Below are 22,717 nucleotides of genomic sequence, written 5' to 3' on the forward strand. Positions count from 1 at the left end.
TGTGGAGTTAATCTGTGCTGGAGAGAGGCCAGGTGAGTGCTCCTCCTGGTCACAGGGCTGGTGCTCTCCAAAGTAGTTGTTAAGGAAACTGACAGTCACCCTCATGCTGAAGGCTTCACAGTGGCCTGAAGGTATGTGTGCATGTACTTCCCAAAGGCTTCTAAGTAGTGTTTATCCATCAGTACCAAAGTTCACAAACCACACAGAAACATCTTTAGTCCTCACATGTTAACTGCATGTGTTATAAATGTATATTCACCACTACCCTTAGTAAACACTCTGAAAGGTTAGCCCATGGCAAGTAAAGGCACTTTTTAGCGGAAAAATTGTTACGTTAAAGACCTGATACAGTGCTGTCATGAATGCCTTGCAGTTACCAAAATCACTTGAACCATTTGGTGTCTGCGCAGACATGAGCAAAAGAACACATGGATGGCTAGTGAAGCAATCGCAGCTGTTAGTAAAAGAATAATATAAAGAGCTAACCTGGATTTTCCATGGACATGAATACAGTTTCTCCTGAGAAGGGGAAAAGGGTGAGTGTGTCTTCATAGACCATTTTGTGTTTGAAGGTATATCCAGAGAAGAAAACAGAGAGGAAGTCAGTTTGTGCTCCAACACTTAGAATGTACCAGTATGCCACCTCATGCAAACAAACTGACAGCTGCAAGCTATCAAAAACATAACCGTTGATGCCTGCAAAATAAATGGGAAACAAGATGTTTTAGCAGGACCTACCTGGACTGATTATTTTGAATTGTCATGATATGATTAGAATTGATTATATCTTATACCCATTATCTGATTCCCAAGAAGACATAGTATTATATGTCCCTCCAAAAGTAGATTGTTAATACTTGATCACCCTAGGCCCTAATCCTAAAGTGAGGAGAGTCATAGAACATCATGGTAAAGACAGATTGGTAAGTTATATTATGGGGGTGGCAGCTTGATGAGGAACAGGACATTTGCAAAGTTAACATCTGCAAATGTTCCAGATTCAAGGAAACAGATTTCAAAGAATGAGGACAAGTAGATCCAATGCAGGGTGGGCAAAATGCTACAAAAGACAACATATATATATATATATATATGCATTTATTTAATTGCATATATATGTATAATTGCAAAATGCTACAAAAGACAACATATATATATATATATATATATGGAATATTGACTTTCAATTAAATAAATGCATTGTATGGGGCCTCACTGGTGGCGCAAGGTGTTGAGCACCGCACTTTGAAGCAATCCGCAGGCTCTGCAGCACGAGTTCGATCTCCGGCCGGCCAGGGAGCAACCCACATGGCGCAGCAGACCTCTCCTGTCACGCCTGCTGCTCCCCTGAGCAGTGGATTTCAGTCAGTCTGTCTGTTCTGTTCCCCACTCTGTGTCTGGTGAATCCTCTCACCCACTCCCCACCCCTGCATCTCTGGCCTGTACCCCAGCTCTTGTATGCATAAATAAATAAAGCTTTAAAAATAAATAAATGCATTGTATTTATGTTAAATTTTATGAATTTCATAGCTCCATTTGGGTTATTTATTGGAAATACAAAATAAAATATTAAGTATTAAAGGGAAACGAGTGAAAATGGAAGAACAACATATTAAAACCCATGGGATGCTGCAAAAGCAGTTTTAAGATGGAAATTGATGGTGCTATAACCTGAATTATGAAAAAAGAAAGCTCTTAATTGGACATTCTAACTTTACATTTCAAGGAACTAGAAAGAGATGACAAAACATAGCCCAAAGTTAGCAGAAGGAAGGAAATAGCAAAGATCCATGCAAAAATAAATGAGAGATCAGAAAAAAAATTAAAACTAAGATCTGTTTTTTTTTGAAAGATATATAAGATTGACAAACCTTTAGCTAAACTAAGAAAGGGAAAGAACTCGAATGAAATCAGAAATGAAAGAGAGGACGGGTACGACAGATGTCACAGAAATACAGAGAATCGTGGACTATTATGAACAATTAGTTACCTACCAACAAATTGGATAACCTTAAAAAAGTGCGTAAATTCCTAGAAACATGAAACCTACCAAGAATGAATCATGAAGAAATGGGGAATCTGAACAGACCAATACATCACACTTCCCGACCACAAGTTATACTACAAAATGAAAGTACCTAAAAACAATATGGCATAAAAATAGACACACATACCAATGAAACAGAATCAAGATTCCAGAAATAAACCCTCATACATATGGTCAACTAAGATTTGACAAGGGAGTCAAGAATTTTAATGAGGAAAGGATAGTCTCTTCAATAAATGGTGCTGGAGCCTGAAAATTTCCTCTTAGGTTTTCTTTGAAACTTTTTGTGGTTTTTACTTCATACATTTGGATGTATCATCCATTTTGAGTTAGTCTTTGTTTCAGGTGTGTCAGTTGAGTTGAGGTTTGTAGTTCTGTATATGAATGACCAATTGTTTCAACACCATTTGTTGAGAAATTTATAATTTCTCCTTTGAATTGCACTTCCATCTGTGTCAGAAATCAGTTAGCCTTATATGGGTGGGTCTATTTCTGCACTACATATTCTGTGTCATTGATCTTTGCCAATACCACACTGTCTTGACTACGATAGTGTTATAGTAAGCCTTAAAGTCAGGTAATATGAGCCCTCCAACTTAATTCTTCATTTTCAAAATTGTTTTGGCTATTCTAGTTCCTTTGCCTTTATATATTCATCTTATAATATGCTTTTATTTACCAACAAAAAAATTCTGCTGGGGTTGTAACAGGAATTGCATTAAATCTAAAGATCAATTTGGGGATAGCTGACATCCTCTGATCCAAGATCCATTAACGTGGGATCTCTCTTCACTCAGGTTTTTCAAGTTTTTTTTTTAATCAATGTTTTGTTATTTTCAGCTTATAGATACTGCACATATTTTGTTATATTTATACTTAAGTATTTCATTTTTTGAACTATATGATAATATAGTTTTTGTAATTTAGGTTTCCAAAAGTTTGCTGAACTGCAAGAATTCCACACACACAAAAAAAAAACCAACAAACCAACTACTAGAACTAATAAATGAGTTTATCCTGACTGCAGAACACAAGGTTAACATGCAAAACTCATTTACTAGTTCTATGAGGTTTTTGTGGTGTTCTTGAGAGTTTCTATGTAGATAAATATGTCATTTAGTTTTATTTCTTTAGTTCCAACCTATGTGCCTTTAAATCTGTGGTGCTCTGTTAAGTCTAAACAACCGATACAATCTGTGTGTGTGTGTGTGTGTGTTTATATGATTGTATAGTCATGGAGAAAGTATGTCTTAGCAGGTAGCGTGAGTTACCTGCTTACCAGGTAGCGTGAGGCACAGAGGATGAGTGGAAAGGTGTGAACAGGAGATGGGGCTATAACGGGGAGGGGGCAACCAAGTAACATTGAAAGGATCACATTGTGCCTTTAAATATATTCCATTTTTATTTGTCAATTATACCTTAATAAAGTTGGAAGAGAGATGTTGGGTTTATTTTTGATGCACAATACTTTGATTAATTCGATGGTTAAATTGTAGTTGGCAGCTGTTTTAGATATGTAAAATTGTATTTCCTTTGTATTTCCCATGTCATTTACCAATTGAGTGCATTTTGTATTAAGGATGGATTGTGCACATCTGTGTAAATGAAAGCTGAGTCTTATGTGACTTATCCTATAAAAATAAAGTTCTCTGAGCAGTTGATATCTTCTTAAAGAAAAAACAAAATATGCATTATATGATCATATTTATGCATCAATAAACTAGTATATAACTGTAACGCTTTCTAAAGAAATATGTCTTTGCATAGGATATAAGTTCACCCATTATCTGGACATTGATTTTGTGGCTTCGGTCTCCCTTTGTTCATGGCCCACTGGACTCCAGGGCTGCTCCACTCACTGTGCATGACGTTGGAGGCCTGGAACTCTGGGTCCTGTGGCTGCACTCCATCTGTGCTGGGGAGGAAGCGCTGCATATTCTCTGCGAGGTACCAGCTTTGATTCTCATCAAACACAGAAAACAGGATGACATTTCTCTTGTCAGACATCATCTGGCAGTTACACGCATTGGAAGAGAGGAAGCAGTGCTAGCGTTAGCGGAGGACAGTGACTGGTCACGTGTGCGATACATCTACAGTCCCGTGTTCAAGTGCATTTCTTCCTGGGGCCACAATTATCACATGGACCTGGCAGTGCAGTTAGGGCTACAGGCCATGAGTATGTGCTTAGTGCAAACGTGTCCTCAGGACAAGAAGGTAACTGGGCAGGCTGTTAAGTAAGCTAGTTTCTTCTGGACTCAAGGACACATGCTGGCTGATTTCTTCATGGTCCGTAACCTCACCCTCTCCATGTTCAGATTCAAGGATTTCCACTCTTTAAAGACCCAGCTGATCATTCAGTGTCCCTCTCAGACAAGTCAGTCAAATCAGATGAACGTCTTTCTGAAACTTCTATCTAGCAAGGACCCTTCCGCAAAGCTACCAATGAAAAAAAATCCAAATTGAAAATAGATATCAAATAACAAAGTTAAGATGAGACATAAAATGCTAGCTAACACTAATTGCCTAAGTTTTCTGATTAAAAAGTTGAAACTTTTTCCAGAAGAGCAGTTTGTAGATGAATCATACTTGTTGAGTTATTCACTTGTTAATTGAATGTAAGATTTACTCTGTAAACTTCGCTAATATGTATATTTCATTTTGTATAATCTCCAGCTACAGAACCTAGAATGCTGAGAGGCTAAGTCCTCTTCCAAACCTGGTAGAGAAACTATAATTAGGAAAAACTCGTCAGGACAGGCACATGGCCAAATCTGTGACTAGGCAGCCAGACCTCCGCCGTATGCCAGTGACTACCCTGGAGGCGAGCAATGAGTGAAGAATGACACTTTTCTTCTTCAGAGAATTTATACTTGATTTTCAAAGCAGCAGAAATGGCCCAGATTCTAAACATATGCTGAAATATTTTTCCAAATACTTTGCTCAACAAGTATCTACTGAACTCCTACTAAATGCGGTGGGCTATGTTAATTTTCAGGTGCCTTTGAGTCACCCTTGATGAGATGTCCCAGGGAGCAGCCTTGGCTACCGATACAAATTTGTGGGTCACCTATAAGTAGGTGGTAATTGAACGTGCAAATGGGCAAAATCACTACAAAAAGCTCAAATTTAGACTGGGGAGGAATTTACAAAAATAATTTAGGGCCCAGACTCTCCTAGCCATCCACCAGGCAAGTTTATTGCAGCAAAGTCCTGACAGCCACAGCTGTGAGGAATCCAGCTCACAGCTGAGCCCGCCTGGCTTGGGGGAAACACCACTCATGTTCAGTTTCCCAGGCAGCACTGGGGAGACCAGCACTCACCTGGTTTCCTCCTTTGTCTACAGATTCTTTGCAGCAGATGAGGAGAGGGCCAATGAGCCCTGAAGCCAGATCTCGCTCTGGATTGACGGTGCTGGCGTAATAGCGCGTCAGGCACCGGGGGTCTGCCTTAGTCGGTCCATCTTCCAGGGTCACTGTCCATTTGTACTTGAAGATGGCTCCAGGCTGAATTGGCAAATCTTTCAAGTGTTTCACACCTACCCACACCCAAACCCCAAAGAGCGCGGTGAGCTGGCGAGCATGCCACCGTTGCAAGGCTCCACCAAGCCTTATGCCCATGTGAAGTCTCTCCGTGGATGGAAATTACTTTTACACCTGGGACAAGTCTAAGTGTCACGTGATTTTGAAGGTAATAAAGATGGTCTGGGGGATTTCTGTTAGCCTGTCAGCTTGAGTTGCAATGGGCAGGTCTGCCTCCTATTGGAAACGCATGGGAATGATAGAAAATCTGCCCCAACACTTAGAATGCATGGCTGGAACTGTATGAAGAAGAAAAGAGCCCCAAGTGGTAGACAGAGGACCGTGGAAGCCCCAGCTGATCGCCCTGTGCCTTGGGCCTGAGCTTATGCTGGAGGACTGCAGGCCCAAGCTTCGCCGGCGGCGCCTCAGCGTGCATGCGTGCATGCGTGCGTGCGTGTGTGTGACCCGGGTTGCTGGGTCCTCGGGGCAAGAAGTGTCTCAGTGTAGTCATCAAAATGCATTTTGGGACAGCTTTAGTACCCACAGGTCCTGCGCAAAACCAAACGTCAGCTCGACATCCGCACTGAGCTGCCCTCTCCCCCGGGGCTGAGCCTGGCCTGTGGCGGGGACTTGAAGAACAGGGAGACGTGTGCTCACCACACCTCTCAGCCTTCCCCTTCCCTCTTCCAGGAGCCAGGAGAGTGGTGGGAGTCAGACTTGCTTCTTGGGCTCTAGCCCACAGTCACTCTCTTTGACAACACTGTTTGGTCGCTTTGTGGCGGGCGCCCCAGTGCTGGCCTCTACTCAGGAGTCACCGCGGGGACCTCAGCACTGCATGCCATGCAAGGTGCTTATTTCTGTCACCCTCCTCCTCGCATCAGCTCTTACCTCAAATGATGTGTCCAAAAGCCTAATGCTACTGGGACCCTGTTCTAGGCAGGGTGTCTTCAAAAGAGATGCAGCCGGCTGCTCTCAACTGCATGGACAGCCCCTGCTTCCTCGCGCGCCGAGCAGCAGGCAGTGGGACCCCCCCCCGCACCCTCTCCTCCTCTGCGAGGACGGGCACTGCCGCACTCCGTATTCTCCACAAGTGTTGGGGAACACACTTGCCCTCTCCGCAAAAATGCTGCCTGAGCGTCTTACAAATGACTGGCATGAAGTTAGCCTGGGGCTTGAGGTCCTACATCAAAAACTGGGGCAGGGACCAGCATCGTTTTATCATTTTTTATTATTCTTGTACTATTTTTTATTATTTCCAATTGAGGGCGAGACCGCCTGTGGCTCTGCTCTGTGAGGCCCAGACAACTCGAGGCGCGCTTACCTTTCGGCAGCCTGCCTGCGTGCAGAGGCCCGACATCAGCGATTCCGTGGGGGTGAATGTTGTAGGGCCGGCTGGCTTGATTCTTAAATATGATCTGAAAGCATAAATGAGACAGAAGATTAAGCCCGAAGACCACTCAGCTCAATGCCAGGCGTGAAGCTGCACGTCTGAAACGTACACAGCGTCGTCAAGCAAGGGCACGTCAATAAAAGCACCGTCTACCGGCGCTGGCGTCCACCCAAAGAGCAGGGTCACGACTCCGGGGCCGTGCATGCCCCGTCCCAGCAGCGGAGCTGCGCAGAACCATGAAGGTTTGAAAAGCTCAGACCCCACCCGCCTCGCCTTCGCGCGGCCAGCCCGCGCTCCTCACACTTACCAAAAGCGAGTCGCCCACCTCCCCGTGCAGCAGCGGGCCCAGGATGCCCGCCTCCTGCGCAGCGGCTGCCCGCGTTGCAAACGTCTCGTCCGTGTACGCCACAAATCGCACTTTTTTGTACTTGCTGCCAATCCGCTGAGGCCCTTTCTCTAAATACAGACTCCCGGCACTTCTGCGTGAGGGACAGACAGGGCTGGTGAGGCCGGGCCTAGCGTCCCTCTGCACCCCGCGGACAAGCAAGCTCTGCACCCCTGCGGGGGAGGGGCGCGCTCACCGGTCGCCGCGGGGCACGGCCTCGGGGGCGTAGTCCCAGTCCCCCTCTTCAGCGGCGATGTAGTGGACCCACGTTTTGGGGTGCTTCTTGGCGACGGAGCGTATTTGGGGAAAGGGACGAGAGCTGTCGTCACCAAATCCGACCACATCCATGTCGGAATCATCAAGGTCGCCGTCGTCATAATCTTCATTTTTTTTCATCCGTACTTGGGGTTCCTCCGGGCAACTGTCTACGTTGACGTAAGCTTCCATGCCAGCTGCCCTCAGACAAACCCCCACATGTGAGAGCGCCTCTACGGCCCCTGGGGACCAGCGAGCAAGCGCAGGCCCAGCCGCCCTCCCCGCCTCTCTGGTGTTCCCAGAACCGCTCTTCAGCTGTGCCCTGCAGTCCCTCCTCGTGTTGCCACCTCCTTCCTCCCTAAGCTGGGCTCCCTCCATCAGAGGCACTCGGGCACCCCCCCAGAAGCACTAACACACTCAAGGTCAAAGCTCTACTCTGCGGAAGTCTCGGCTGTGGCCTGGCGTGGCCCTACGCTGGGGAGTGGCGAGTAAGTCCCTCCGAAGCGGAGCTGGGGCGTCTAGCGAGTTCCACCCGCCCCTATTACCGTGCTGGTGCGAAGAGATGTGACAGAACAGCAGGAACCGGCCGAGGTCCATCAGAAGGGTCTGGGCGGTAACGAAGGTGACCGGCGAGATCTCCAGGGAGGCCTGGCGATGGTTCCTCACAAGGAATGTGTGCCCTTCGAGGAAAATCGAGTGCACTTCGGGGGTGGTGCCCATCGCGATCACATGCCAGTACACCGGCCTCCTGTGACAGCCGACCAGACCTGCAGAGGGGCAGGACAGGGCGGCAAGTGGGGACAGGACTCACAAGGTGCTTTCGAGGACCCTGACGATGCAGTTCCTGTGCAGACGTGGGCGCTCCCCGTGCCAGGGCTTCTGTCAAGCAAGGGCTCCCGCCGAGCTCCCCGGTGTGGCGGCTTCATGAGTACGGACTCCTCCACACTCGCTGCTGCCTTGGCCTCAGGGCTTCATGCCCCTTGCTCGGACGCCCCTACCGTCCCCTCTTCTCGCTCCTCCTCTGTCCAGCAAACGCAGACTCCGGCAGTCCCTGCTCGAGTCCTCGCCTGGCGACCTGTGGCCACGCTCGTCCCAAGGCGTGTTGGGACCCCCACAACCTCGTCGGCCCGGGGAGCTCCCGCCTTCAGCCCCCGCGTGCGGTCATGCGAGCGAGACCTGTCCCCACGGCCCGCCTCGCACCCGCTTCAGCAGCAACCACGGGTCGTGGTTGTTCGTGGTGCGCGCTGAGCGCTGGCCCTGGCAAGCCTGCAGAGGCACCGTGCAAGTGTTACTCGTCCACTCCTCGCGGCAGCCCCGGGAACGGAGGTGTGACCATCCGCCTCTTGGAGGAGACGAGACGGGTGTGCCGAGATTTGAACCCAAACGGCCTGGGTTGGCACCGCACGGCAGCCCCGTCGGGCACGGTCGGCCATCCCTGCCACCGCGGTGTCGACCACAGAAGCGGCTTCTTCGCTCTGAGCCGTGGGCGTCGCACGTGAGACCCAGTTCCTCTGGCCTAAGGCCCCTTGGTGGCCTCCATCCCACAGGGTGGGGGCGCGCGTGTTTCGAAGGGGACTTCGAGTTCTAAGAGTACTCCCGGTCGTTTCCAATTACTGGGAAGTAAGTTGTCCTGGGACCGTTTCAGGTGTTGCTCGTTAATACTGCCTCTAATTTGCAGGGTTTTGTGTGTGACCTGTTCCCCCAGGGAAAATGTAAATGCTCTCTCTTGTTCTCTGAGACGCTCCAACTGTGATTTTGTGTGAGGACCTTCTTCATTTATTTATCCTGCTGGACAAGTTTCATTGGGACATAAATCTAGTTCTTAATCCTTCTATGACTTCTTTGAGTTTTAAAATCTGTTTGTAAGATATACCCTCCATCTCCTTTTCTTCTGCATGCTGGGAAATGTTTCTCTATTCTACCTTCTACTGAGTTTCTACTTTGACATAGTCCTGATTTTTTCGAGCACATTCTTTTCTGCTTCTGTGTCATACAATCCAATTGGTACTTTATTGATGCAATGGCGCCTTGACTATTTATGAAAATAGTAGTTAGAGCTCTTCTGTTTAGGCACAGCCTCCTTTTCTTGTTGCTTATCTCTGCTTGTCCAGTTGCCCACTTACATTTATGCCACAGGAAAGACCTCTGTGGGCTCTGTGAACGTGGCCCGCTCTGGAGGAGTCAGCCCCCCAGCATCCCGCTTTGTGACGCATGCCGAACCCTGCACATACCTGGCAGAGACCTGTTGGCGTAGCCGTTGATGGTGTGCATTTCGGGCGCCTGCGACAGCAGCTCATCTGTGTCCGAGTACCAGCTTTTCCCTGGGGAGAGGCAAATACGGACCCACCAGTTGCCTGTGCCCTCGGCGGACCGTGAGGTCAGCCAAAGGGAGGGGATGGTTTCCACAGGGCAGACATTGTTGCCCCGGCTGCTTCTCTGTCCCTATGTTGTCCCTGACAGTGGCTGGCCAGGAGCCCACTGGCAGCAGGTGCAATCGGCAGGAAGGGGCGGTGTGAAAACTTCCCGAGTCCTCCCTGAGGTGCCTTGGCAAGCTCCCGCCTCAGGAACCCCAAGTCCACCTGACTTCTCACTGGTCCTCTGTCCAGCCGTGGAGTTGGGGGCTAGCATGCACGCCAGACAGGAAGACACAGCCTCTGCTCACAATGAGCTTCCCCAGACAGAAAAGCTGAAACCTACCCTTGAGTGAAGAGGGATGGAAAGAAGCCGCCAGCAGGGCATTGTGGGAGCAGAGGGGAGAAGGAACTCGGCTAGGCTTGAAAGGAGAAGGGTGTGAGGCCAAAGAAGATAAGGACTCAGGGAAGCCATGAGAGGCCCAGGGGAGGAGGGAGGGAGGGGAGCAGAAGTGTGGAGGAGGAGGAGGATTCACTTGGTGCGAAGGGGGAGTCAGGGAGGCTTTCCAGGAAGCAGCAACAGCATAAGCAAAGGTGTGGAGGCAGGAAGGGCTGTGTTTGGGTGAAAGAGAAAGTAGTCTGGGCGCTGGGCCTGGCCAGGAGGCAGGAAGAGGGGCGCCGTGGGGACAGGATGGGGCGTCTTGTTGGTATTTGCCTTGATGTGATGTCTAAGGCTCCCGCAGCTGTGCACAGATCAGACAACACCTCAAAGTCGCTGAGAGCGAGGGCTGGAGCAGCAGGCAGGGGGCGCGGCCGGTGGGAGGGCGCAAGCATCTCCCCCAAACGCAGCCCCCAAGATGGCGGGTCACTCCCTGCGTGTCCTGTGACTATGTGGTGCACCGAATGGACCAAGTGTCAGCAACGTTTTGAGCAGCTTTGGTGACGAAGGACGCCTGTCGCCAGCTGCCTGAGTTCTGCCCCTGAGCTGCCGATGGGACTGAGGAGGCATTTTGTTCTTAGACTTTGCTCCCCCCTGTGGCTCCTTCATTCCTGGGCCGCGGTGTCGCCCACAGGCCCTCTTGATCCCGCCCCTGCATGGTCACAGGCTCCTCAAGGACCAGATTAAACGGTTTATTTCAGGGGCCTGTTCACTAACCTTCAGCAAATACAGCAAAAAGCAGCACGAATTCGTTGCGGGTCTGTGTGCTGTCTGGGGCCAGAGTTCCTGAAAAAGACGTGGGAGCATTTACATCTGTGAAGATGCTGTGGGAGGGAATGGCTGCAGGGGGAGGCATCGCCCCATCCACTCAGGAGTCCGCAGCCACAGACCACTTGGCCCCCCTGCTCTGCTCTGTGTGGGTCCCCGGTACCAGCGCTTCTAGAACTATCTGGGGTCAAGGGCTTTTTTTAAGTCATGGTTGTGGCACACTCCTACTTCTGGAAAACAGAATTAAACATGAATTACTAGAACCACAAAATTAAAAAGATGTACAAAATGTGAGTCCGTTTAATGATATGTCGTACGTGTCCGGAACAAATAGAAAAGTGACAAGGCCACTCACACTGCACCTGCAAAACGCGCAACAGAGGCAAACACTACGGAGCATGTCCTCCTCTGCTAGCGTTTTTCTAAACTGCTGCGATTGTAAACAAACAAAACAAAAAGCTATGAGCGCAGTGCCAGTTGCCCACAGCAGCCAGCTGTGTCCACACCTGAAAAGAAGCTCGCATATGGCCATGCGGACAGCTGTGAGTGTCACGCCCCGCTCTGCTGACGTTGTCGCCTGGACTAAGGAGGTGACGAAATGCGTGTGCGCGTCAGGCTTTGCAGGACACAGGGCCTGAGCTCAGAGGGTGGCGTCTCAGCGCAACCCATGTTAACTTTGGCTTTCCAGGGAGAGGGGTCCTTGCCAGCCCCACCGCGTGTGCGTGCCTCTCCCTTCGCACAACCTCTTCAACATTCTTCACCCTCCCCCAAGACCTGTATTAACTTGTTTCCTTTCTTTCTTTTTTTTTTATAAACATTTATTCATGCACACAAGAACTGGGGTACAGGCCAGAGGTGTGGGGGGTGAGAGGACTCCCCAGAGACAGAGTGGGGAGCAGAACTGACGGACCAACTGAAATCCACCACTGAGGGGAGCAGCGGGGAGAAGGGAGAGGTCTGCCACGCCATGTGGGTCAGCTCCCTGGCCGGGGATGGACTGAGGCCGCAGTGGCTGGCAACAGCTGAGAGCTGAGACTAATCCCTGTGCCACCAGGGAGGCCCCTCTAGTTTCCTTTCTTGGTTAAGTTAATCCTCCTCACCTGGCTCTTTCCCTCACACCACTAAATCTGAGCTTTATGCTGCTGCTCTCTGGTTGCTGCAGCTAACGGTGTGGTGATCACTGTTCCCTTGCTCGAAAGCACTAGAACGGAATTTGGGGGAGACACTGCCCACGGCCACCACCGAACAGGTAGCCTGACTGTCATGGGGGCTTCCCGCCAGTCCGTGCCTCTGCGTACCTGGCTTCTGGGCCACAGGGATACGGACCTGACTTTTCAGCGTGGCTCTGCCTGTCCAGCTCTCTCTGCTCACCGTCTTCGCTGATGGTTTTCAGCAGGGGTCAAGTTTGAGATGGCAGATGAAAAAGTTGCCAAGAGTACCGTCTTGATCAGAAGCTGGCTTAAAAAATCTGGAGACACCAAGCTTCACGAATAGTTTGGAACTCCTCACCCATACAAATGTGACATTCAGGTAAAGCTGTCTCAAAAATTTTAATTCTTTTTATTTTATTTAAAAAATTATCAAATAGTGAAACTGACCTTTATAAAACTTTCGATGTATAATGAAAAGCCACAAAACTTTATTGCGGACATGTCCCTTGCCACGTTGGAGCTTGGCAGCTGTTTCTCCCGGTCTATAGCTTTTCACTGGCTGTATTTTTTCAGTCTCTTACCAGTGTTTTCAAAAATGTTTTTTACAAAGCAAAATAATTCAATGAGGCCAAATTTAACATTTTTCTTTTGTATGACTCTAATGGATTTTTGGTGTCTTCTAATAACCTGAGGCCATGAAGATTCTCTGCTGGTTCCTAAAAGTTTTGTGGCTTTTTAAAAATTCATTAAAAGATGCAGAGAGCCCAGCCCCTTGAATCTCCCACGAGCAGGCGGCTCATGGCACTGTCACCCTCAAAGGACTGCACTCCCGGCAGCATTTGACTCAATGTCACGAGAGACCCCGAGAAACAGTCAGTGACTGTTGCCCTTGAAAACTGCTACATTGTGGGTGAAGCAGTAATAGATAACTGGAACCCAAAAGGGCTGATTGCACCATGAAGAGTGCAGGTGGACAACGAGTGATGCAACAACGAGGAGGAAGCGCCGCCATCCTGTTGTCTCACTCACCTGCTTTACACACCAGCAGGGCTCCCATGAGGCCCGAGTTCAAGTCTTTTACCAGGTCCACGTGAGAGAGATACGAGTAGGTGAGACAGGGTGGGTCGGAGGCCACGGGGCCGCCCTCCTTCGGGACCCGCCAGACATAGGTATGGCTTTGTCCAGGGGCCACCTTGTCGTCCTCCTTCTCCTTCGGGCTGGTCTGATCCTCGTATTCAGCCCCTGGAACAAGGAGGAATAAAATGGGCCTTTCCCTACACATTGTTCTCGAGCTCAGTGACACCAGGAGACTACACAAGAGACGGTCTTTCTGCAAGTTAATCTGGAGCAGCGCGAATCCGCAGCTCTAGTGGGGAGAGGCGCAGGCGCCGGCGGGGTGGGGGACAGAGGCAAACACGCGCTGAGAGCGGACTCTGCGCTTGCGTCTTCTTACCTGACTCAGGTCAGTTCAACTCAGCAGAGGTTGGGATGTCCTTGGGCCCAGATTCTCTGATTGCTGAAGGTTTCTGGGCTCAGGGAGGTGGAGGAAGTGGGATTTTTAGGCTCTGTGGCCTGACACCCAAGGGCGAACAGGGCGCCTAATTAAACTTGCACTGAAATGACAACGCTTCCCGGAAAGGTCTCCCCTAGGTCTGCAAGGAGGAAGTCACACGCCACAAGAGGTCAGGCACTCTGACTGCTTGTCCTGCGGTGCGGGAAGTGACCCTTCCTAGGCCCTTCCCTGACCGGAGTGCTGTGTTGTGTGCTGAGTGCTGAGGACTCCAGTGTAAGTGGCCCAGCCCAGAATTCTTCCCTTGTGGGCAGGACTGGACCTGGCTTTCCGCCGACTGAGGAAACCCAGGCCAGCAGGTATGAAATGAGGCGCTGGAGTGATGCCAGTAGAAACGTGAAAAGAAGTGGTCCAGCTCAGTGGCCACCAGGGCTCCCGGCTACTATGTTGGGTCCCACTCGGGGTTCGCAAGGGAGGCCGCTGCGGGGCCTGGAAGGAAGGCTCCAGTGCTTGCTGTTCTGACGGCTCTCAGAGTTGGGGCTGCGAAAGTTTGCTCTCTCACCAACATTTTCTGCACCAATCTTTGGAAAAACTTCCCGGATTTCATGCTCCAATTACATGTGGGCGTAAGAGAGCCAGGGCTGGGCTCTGTGTCGGCCATGTCGCTAGCTGTTTGGGGTGGGCGTCGCTGCAGGAGTCACGCAAATATTAAGGGGCCACGAGGAATCCATGGAGTAGTGGATCCTGGCTTTGCCATACGTGGCTCTCGTCCCCAAACTGCAGGCTGACGTGGTTAGAGTGGGGCCTTTCTCACATGCTTAACCCTGTAGGAAGGAATTCCTTTCCTAGACCTGGCTCAGGTAGGGCAACCGCCTCTGGTCCATTCAACTGTCACCAGGGAGGCTGGATTCTTGGATCAGCTGCTCGCCAACCACTGTGGCAGGTTGCACTTGAAGAAGCAACTCCTGGGGGCGGGGGCATGAGGGTACGTCTACTTGTAGGGTAACTGCTGCCTACTGGATCCCACTTCTGGCTGAGCATTGACTACCAGCTAGGGGCCAGATCACTCGCTAGGATTCAAAATAAAAAAACGGACACTGCCTCCGTCTTGAGATGTTCACGTTCTAGTCGTGCTGGGGACAGCTATGGTGTTCAGTTAGAGGGTGGGGGCATCACTGGATTCCTTGGGTCCAGTCGGGCCCGACTGACTGCGTGGAGCTTTCCAGTTACACAAGCTTATGACCGCATGCTGAACACATGCCAGTCGTTACTGTTACTATTATTATCCCTGGGTAAGTTGTGGAGAAGAGGAGCGATGTGACTGCAGACACAGCGCTGGGCCCCTGCATGCACAGTGTGCCCTGCCGTCTCCAGGACGAGAGAACAACAGGAGGGTGTTTGACTCACCTTCAGAAGCTTTCCAGTAGGACAGCCCCACAGCGTGCAAACTGACAGGGTGAGAAGCCATGTTCTTAAGTGTGACGACCACTGTGTCAGAAACCTCAGCCCGGATGGTTGGACCCAGCAGACCTGCGGGAGCGGGGTGTCCCCCAAAGGGACAGGTTTCTGGCAGTTCATGCAACGCATTCACTCATTGAATAGCTAAGCCCGTAGTGTTGCCAAGGAACTGCCCTGGGCCCTGAGCTGCAGGATGGTGGGAGCGGATTCACGGACATGGGACACGAAGGCAAACAGCAAGACCTCGGGTTGCTGTGAATGCCGTAGAAGATGGCGCTGCGCTAGAGATGACGAGGCAGGAGGCAGCACTGGAGCAGAGACGTGAGTAATGAGAAGGAAGCAAGAGCTGCGCAGATCGGCTAGGACCGGCAAGCAGAGGACGACGGCGCACGGCGTGGGGCTCCCCCACGCTCAGGTGCAGGGGGATGGGCCAGCGGGTCGTGCACAGCCAGGCCGCAGCGGCCGCCCGGAGCATCACACGCGGGACCTGTGCAGCTACGGCCGCTTGGGTGGGTTGGGAACTTGCAAGAAGCCGCAGACTCGCGGCCTGCCTCCGAGGAAGAGCCAACAGACGTGGCGATGGGCTGGACGTTGCGGGTAGAAGATAAGTAGAGAGGACTCAGGACTCGGACTCGGGCCACGACTTGGGGAATTGAAAAGAAAATGAAGGCTGAGAGAGAGAGAGAGAGAGAGAGAGAGAGAGAGAGAGAGAGCGCGCGAGCGCGCATCAGGTGTGGACAGGGGTTTATTGAATGAACTAGAAATGGCTTCATTTCTCCTCGTTTGTGTGCAATTTCCTTTTCTTGCCCTTTGAAGAACCTCAGATCTTTCCAGCAACCTCCGTGAAGGAACTGCCATTTCTCGACCCTACTGACTCCTGTCCAGTCGAACGTCGAACTTTTGACGTCCCTGCAATCTAGGTCCTTCCGTCCCGGGCCTCTGACAACGCGGGGGTGGGGGGGGGGTGTGCTCACGTGACTTCTTCCTTTCCTGGGGCCCTTACTTACGAGCTCTTTGGACACTCTCGGTACCAATACCGGGACACTGCAGCCCACCTTGCTGTCTCCAGAGCTCGCCTCTGTTTCTGCTGCTGGCAGACCGTCTCTGCTGGGGTCACCTAGCCCTGGCGGGAAGCCCTCTCTGGGGTCTTTCGAGACAACTCTCGTCCCCGGAACTTCTGGCCTCCCTCACTAGGCTTGACAGGAGGGCTCAGAACTGTGGAACCGCGACCCAAGCGAGTGCTTCTGCGTGCTCTGGGGAGGCTTCTCACAAAGAAAGCTCAGTGATGGCTCCGAGGCAGGAAATCGCTCCTGTCAACGGCTCACGGCCTGCTCCTTTGACACCTGAGCCTGCTGAGCTGACTGCATAGACGTGGGTGTGACTGGCGCATACATGGTATTTTAGGTTACGAGACTGGATGGGATCAGCTGGGAAGTAGATGGACAGAGAGAGCAGGATGAACCAGATCGAAAACCCAGGGAGTGTAACACCCAGAGGAGCAGCAGAAAAGGCAAACCCAGCAAAAAGCCGTGCAGCCCCCAGGGGCACGGTGAGGGCGAGGGCGGCCAGCAGCCAGCAGCAGCCCCAGGGCGGGGAGGCCCCGCTGGGAACCAGACAAGCAGCCAGCAGTGTCCATTACCCATCCAGGGAGGCCTGGGCTTGGCTCTGCTGAACAGGTGATCCGTGAACTCCACAAACACAGTCTTCTTGTAGGCGAGCACGGAGCTGCCGGGAGAAGGCCCTGGCGCTGCAGGAGCAGACCTGCATGGAGAAAGTGGAAGGCATTCCTTCTGCTGGACCCTTCTCTGAACTGACTCTGAAAAGCAGCCTGAAGAAACGTACCCATCCCGCCGCCTCTATTGGTAACAAGGAGCTGGAGCCGGCTGTGCGTGAGTCCCTGCTGTAGATGGCCATGCCCAGGCCTCACGGTGGGGTGGCTGCCCTTGTCCCTTCTGGCACACGAGGGTGATGGCAAAAGATCCACCCGAAAATCTCATACATGAGCCAAACAAGACTGTGCAAAGCTACAGGCTCCTTGAGCGTCATCTGTGACTGTCACCAAGTACAGGCTGTTACCGTGTGGCCAGCATGTACTCAGATATATCCCTTCCTGTGGCTGCAGGACAAAATGACCTTCTGGTGAAGACTGTGCTGGTGGAGACCTGCTAGAGCCTGTGTCCATGAAGGTCCCCCCACCCCTGAACTGTCCCCCCCACCCCTCCCCTGCGGTCTGTCTCCAATCTATGCTTTGCCTGCAAGTTTTGTCTTTTTTTTAGAAAAGGAGGTTTTCTTTTCTCTTTTTTTTACATCGTTGTTCATTTTTAAACAATATCTGCTTCCCCCCACCCCCTCAGGTGTCGTCCCCATAGAATCTCCTTCCCCAGGGCACCCGGGCACCCTCACCTCAGTCCCCTGCGCCCCTCCCTCCCTCCCTCCGCTCCCTCTCCCTCCTCTCCCTCCTCCGCCCCTGCAGGATGTCTCTGGTTTATCATTGTCTGTTTTTGCTTTGCTGTCTTTTGAGCTGTTAGTATTTTTTACACTGATGTCTTATTTGGTTCCCCTGTATTCCTGCTATGAGTGAGACCATCCGATATTTTTCTTTTTCCTTCTGGCTTATTTCACTGAGCATCATTCCTTCTAGCTCCATCCACGTTGCTGCGAATGGCATGAGTTTATCTTTTTTTGATTGTTGACTAATATTCCATTGTGTATATATGCCACATCTTCCTGACCCAGTCACCTATTTTTGGGCATTTGGGTTGTTTCCAGGTTTTACCTATTGGAAATAGTGCTGCAGTAAACATAGGGGTACAGGTGGTCTTTTGAATCAATGTGTTTTTGTCCTTGGGTAGATCCCTAGGCCTGGAATTGCCAGGTCGTATGATAGCTCCATTTTTAGTAGACTGAGGAACCTCCAGCCAGCTCTCCACGGTGGTTGGACCAGTTTGCCCTCCCCCCAGCAGTGCAGGAGGGTTCCTTTTTCACCACATCCTCGCCAACATTGTCATTGCTTGTTTTTTTGATAAGTGCCATTCTCACTGGTGTAAGGTGGTATCTCAATGTGTTTTTTTAAAAAAAAATTTACTTATTTATTTATTTATGCAAGCCCTGGGCACAGTCAGAAGCGCGGGAGGGTGAGAGAATCCACCAGAGCCAGAGCGGGGAAGAGAACAGGCAGAACTGACGAAACACAATGCTGAGGGGAGCAGCGGGCGCAGCAGGAGAGGTCCAGCATGCCAAGTGGGACCCTTGCTGGCAGCCGGGGATCGAACTGGCACTGGAGAGGCTGCATTCAGCTTTGCAGCCCAGCGCTCAACCACTGCGCCACCAGGGGAGGCGCTCAATGTGGTTTTGATTTGCATTTCCCTGATTATAAGGGATGTTGAACATTTTTTCATCTGCCTGTTGGCCGTTTGCATTTCCTCTTTGGAGAAATGTCTTTTAAGTTCTTCTGCCCATTTTTTTTTCAAAGATTTATTTATTTTTATTCATTTATTTATACAAGCACTGGGTACAGTCAGAAACGCGGGAGGGTGCGAGAACTCACCGGAGCCAGAGCGGGGAGCAGAGCAGGCAGAAGGACCGAAGTACACTGCTGAGGGGAGCAGCGGGCGGCAGGAGAGGTCTGCGCGCCATGTGGGACCCTCCTCTGGTGGCCGGGGAGCAGCCGGGGATCGAACCGGCGCTGCAGAGGCCGCGGGCATATTTGCAACCCAGCATTCAACTGCTGCACCACCGGGGAGGCCCTTCTGCCCATTTCTTGACTGGATTGTTTATTTTGTTTTTGTTTGTTGAGTCATGTGAGTTCTTTGTATATCTTTGTGATCAGTCCCTTATCAGTTGCATGGAGTGCAAAGATTTTTTTCCCAATCATTGGGGTGTCTCTGTTTTGCTTAATGTCTCTTGCTGTGCAGAAGCTTTTCAGTTTGATGTAATCCCAGGTGTTTATCTTTTCCTTGACTTTCTTTGCTTTGAGTGATGAGTCTTTAAATATGTTATTGCGATGTATGCCTTGTAGTGTTTTACCTATATTTTCTTGTACATATTTTATGGTTTCAGGTCTTATGTCCAGTTCTCTTACCCATTTTGAGTTGATTTTCGTGCACAGTGAGAGGTAGTGTTCTACTTTCATTTTTTTGCATGTGGGGGTCCAGTTTTCCCAGCACCATTTATTGAACAAACTGTCCATGTTCCATTGCGTGTTCTTTGCTCCTTTGTCAAAGATCAGTTGTCCATATAAGTGTGGTTTTATTTCTGGGCTCTCTATTCGGTTCCATTTGTCTGTGTGTCTGTTTTTGTTCCAATACCAAACTGTTTTAATTATTATGGCTTTGTAGCCATAATAATTGCAGTTTGGAAGTGTGATACCTCCTTTCTCCTTTGTTTTCATCAGTAAGGCTTTGGCTATTTGTGTTTTTTTGTGGTTCCATATGAATTTCATCTGTATTTGTTCTATTTCTTTGAAGAATGTCATTGAGATTTTTATTGGAATAGCACTGAATCTGTATATTGCTTTTGGTAGGATGGACATTTTGATAATGTTAATTCTTCCAATCCATGAGCAGGGGATGTCTTTCCATTTCTTTGTGTCTTCTTCTATTTCTTTTAACAGTGTTTTATAATTGTCTTTGTATAGGTCTTTCACCTCTTTTGTTAGGTTTATTACCAAGTATTTGATTTTTTTGTTTCAATTATAAAAGGGATGGTTTTCTTGATTCCTTCTTCTTCAGATTGATTGTGTATAGGAAGTCTACTGATTTTTGGGTGTTGATTTTGCATCCTGCTACTTTACTGAACTGGTTGATTATTTCGAGTAGTTTTTCTGTGGAGTTTTCAGGGTTCTCTATGTATATTATCATATCATCTGCAAATAGTGATAGTTTGACTTCTTCTTTCCCTATTTGGATTCCTTGGATGTCTTTCTCTTGTCTTATTGCCCTGGCTAGGACCTCCAGTATTATAGTGAAGAGCAGTGGTGAGAGAGGACATCCTTGTCTTGTTCCTGATCTTAAAGGAAAGGCCTTCAGCTTTTCGCCATTGAAAATAATATTGGCGGTGGGTTTGTCGTATATGGCTTTTATCATGTTAAGGTATGTTCCTTCTATCTCGAGAATTTCAAGAGCCTTCATCATAAATGGATGTTGGACTTTGTCAAATGCTTTCTCAGCATCTATTGATATGATCATATGGTTTTTATTTTTCTTTTTGTTGATGTGTTGGATTACACTGATCAATTTTCGTATGTTGAACCATCCTTGTGCCCCTGGGATGAATCCCACTTGATCGTGGTGTATTATCCCTTTGATGCATTGTTGTATTCTGTTGGCAAGGATTTTGTTGAGGATTTTTGCATCAGTGTGCATTAAGGAGATTGGCCTGTAATTTTCTTTTTTTGTGCTGTCTTTGGTTTTGGTATTAGTGTCATGTTGGCTTCGTAGAACATATTTGGTAGTATTCCTAGAAAAGGAGGTTTTAAAAGACATAGAACTAGATGTGCAACAGCTGTTTCTTAGGCCTCATTGGACCAAGGGTGCCCAGAAACACATTTTTTTCCTCCCTCTGTGGGAAGACAGAAACACCAGAAGCCCGAGAAACAAGACGGACAAACAGAAGGCATAGAAGCACAAATCAAGAGGGCTGAGGATCAGAGTGGGCCCCTGGTCGAAGGGACAATGCAGACACTCCCAAGGGCATCAGCACCACCTGCTGTATGCATCTCTTTCAGAGGCGCCTCGACACCAGCCCCAGTAGAGAGACTGCTTTGTGCTGCAGCACAGACATGATTTATTTGCCTGTCTCAGCTTCAGGGTAATCTGCACAGTAAGTGACAAAATGTTCCAGGGCTCATGGGTTTTACTGACTGTTGTGGGGGGTTTTGTTTGTGGATTTCCCTTGGGATTTGACATACACATCTTGCCAAATTTGTTTGGCAACAATGTCCTTGACATGAACTGTTCTTTCACATTTTATCTGTAATCAATCAGTAAACCTGTTATATTCCCTGACCCTTACTGGAAGTTGAGCAGCTGCAGGAATAGATAATAGAAAACTGAATTTCCCAGATGTTTATTTCAAACCTTGGCAGAGGTTGTCAGGATATGTCCAGAGTCAGCTTATCCTGTTAATCAGTATCAAAATAATCTAGACCATAAGACTGCATCATCAAAATAAAAATGCTATCAACCTTTGCCTGGTAAACACATGACTACTTCTACAAGAAAAAAGCTGGATAACAAATGAATCATTTCCTCCATTCAATCTTACACTCAGACCATTATTCACTATGCCTCAGGCTGCATGCTACCGGGAAACTACAACATAAGGCACAATATATTAATTAGTTATTTCAATTATAATTATTAATATCCAACATTGATGGATAACTGCCTAATTGTTCCATTGGATACCTGGCTAATGATCATACAGACCACTAGTTAAGGGTCATTAATATTGCGGAATCAATAATACCTGAGACTAACAAAAACAAGGATACCAGTTACCAGAATGTGTGGGATGCAGCAAAAGCAGTCTTAAGTGGGAAGATAATTGTAGAACAGGTTCACATTAAGAAACAAGAATAGGGGCTTCCCTGGCGGAGCAGGGGTTAAAGTCTCAGTGCTATCAAGCTATCGCCAGCCACTGCGGTCTGAGTTCAATTCCCTGCCAGGTGGCTGACCCACAAGCAGACCTCTCTTGTCTCACCCGCTGCTCCCCTCAGCAGTGGATTTCAGTGGATCTGCCTGTTCTGCTCCCCACTCTGTCTCTGGTGAATCCTCTCACCCCACCCCCCTACCTGCCCCCGCCCCACCCCGCACTTCTTGCCTAGACCCCAGTTCTTATATGCATAAATAAAAATAAATCTTTAAAAAAAAAGAATAATTACAAATAAACAATCTAATACTACACTTAGAGCAACTTGAAAAAGAGGAATAAACAAGACCTAAAGTCAGCATAAGGAAGGAAATAATGAAAGTAACAGCAGAAATAAATGAAGTAAAAATCAAAAAGGTGATACAAAGAAATCAATGAAACAAAGAGTTGGTTCTTTTCTACAAATAGTCAAACAAAATAGATAAACCAGTACTAGGCTAACAAATAAGAGAGAAAACATTAATAAAAAGAATCAGAAATGAAACAGGAAAAATTACCACAGACAGCATGGAAATACAAGATTATTATGAATAATTATACACCAATAAATTCTACAATCTTGAAGAAATCCACCAATTTCTAGATCAAAATAATTTACCAAGACTAAGCCAGGAAGGAACAGAAGAGTTAAAAAAAACTAATCACAAGCACGGAAACTGAAGCAGGAAAAAAAAAATCTCCCCCAAAACAAAAGCCCAGGGCCAGAAAGCTTTACAAATGAATTTCTATCAAACCTTTAAAGAAGAACCTATACCCATCTTGCTCAAATTATTTATAAAAATCCAAGAAGAGGG

The 22,717-nt window shown here is 48.7% G+C and overlaps 1 protein-coding gene across 1 annotated transcript in view; it reads right to left on the reverse strand.

Moving 5' to 3' along the window:
• Positions 1-22,717, reverse strand: part of F8 (coagulation factor VIII) — a gene marked incomplete at both ends in the record, with an annotated part of 59,285 nt that overhangs the window by 32,092 nt on the left and 4,476 nt on the right. Inside the window, 12 exons of the mRNA XM_084259064.1 lie at positions 487-696; positions 3,907-4,057; positions 5,368-5,582; positions 6,887-6,980; positions 7,263-7,434; positions 7,537-7,792; positions 8,141-8,362; positions 9,827-9,916; positions 11,103-11,171; positions 13,334-13,546; positions 15,222-15,344; positions 16,912-17,033. Coding sequence (XP_084115190.1) covers positions 487-696; positions 3,907-4,057; positions 5,368-5,582; positions 6,887-6,980; positions 7,263-7,434; positions 7,537-7,792; positions 8,141-8,362; positions 9,827-9,916; positions 11,103-11,171; positions 13,334-13,546; positions 15,222-15,344; positions 16,912-17,033 — 1,937 coding nt within the window. The remainder of the gene's footprint in view (positions 1-486; positions 697-3,906; positions 4,058-5,367; positions 5,583-6,886; positions 6,981-7,262; positions 7,435-7,536; positions 7,793-8,140; positions 8,363-9,826; positions 9,917-11,102; positions 11,172-13,333; positions 13,547-15,221; positions 15,345-16,911; positions 17,034-22,717) is intronic.

This window comes from Talpa europaea (genome assembly GCF_964194135.1).
Source record: "Talpa europaea genome assembly, chromosome: X".
Classification (NCBI taxonomy): Eukaryota; Metazoa; Chordata; class Mammalia; order Eulipotyphla; family Talpidae; genus Talpa; species Talpa europaea.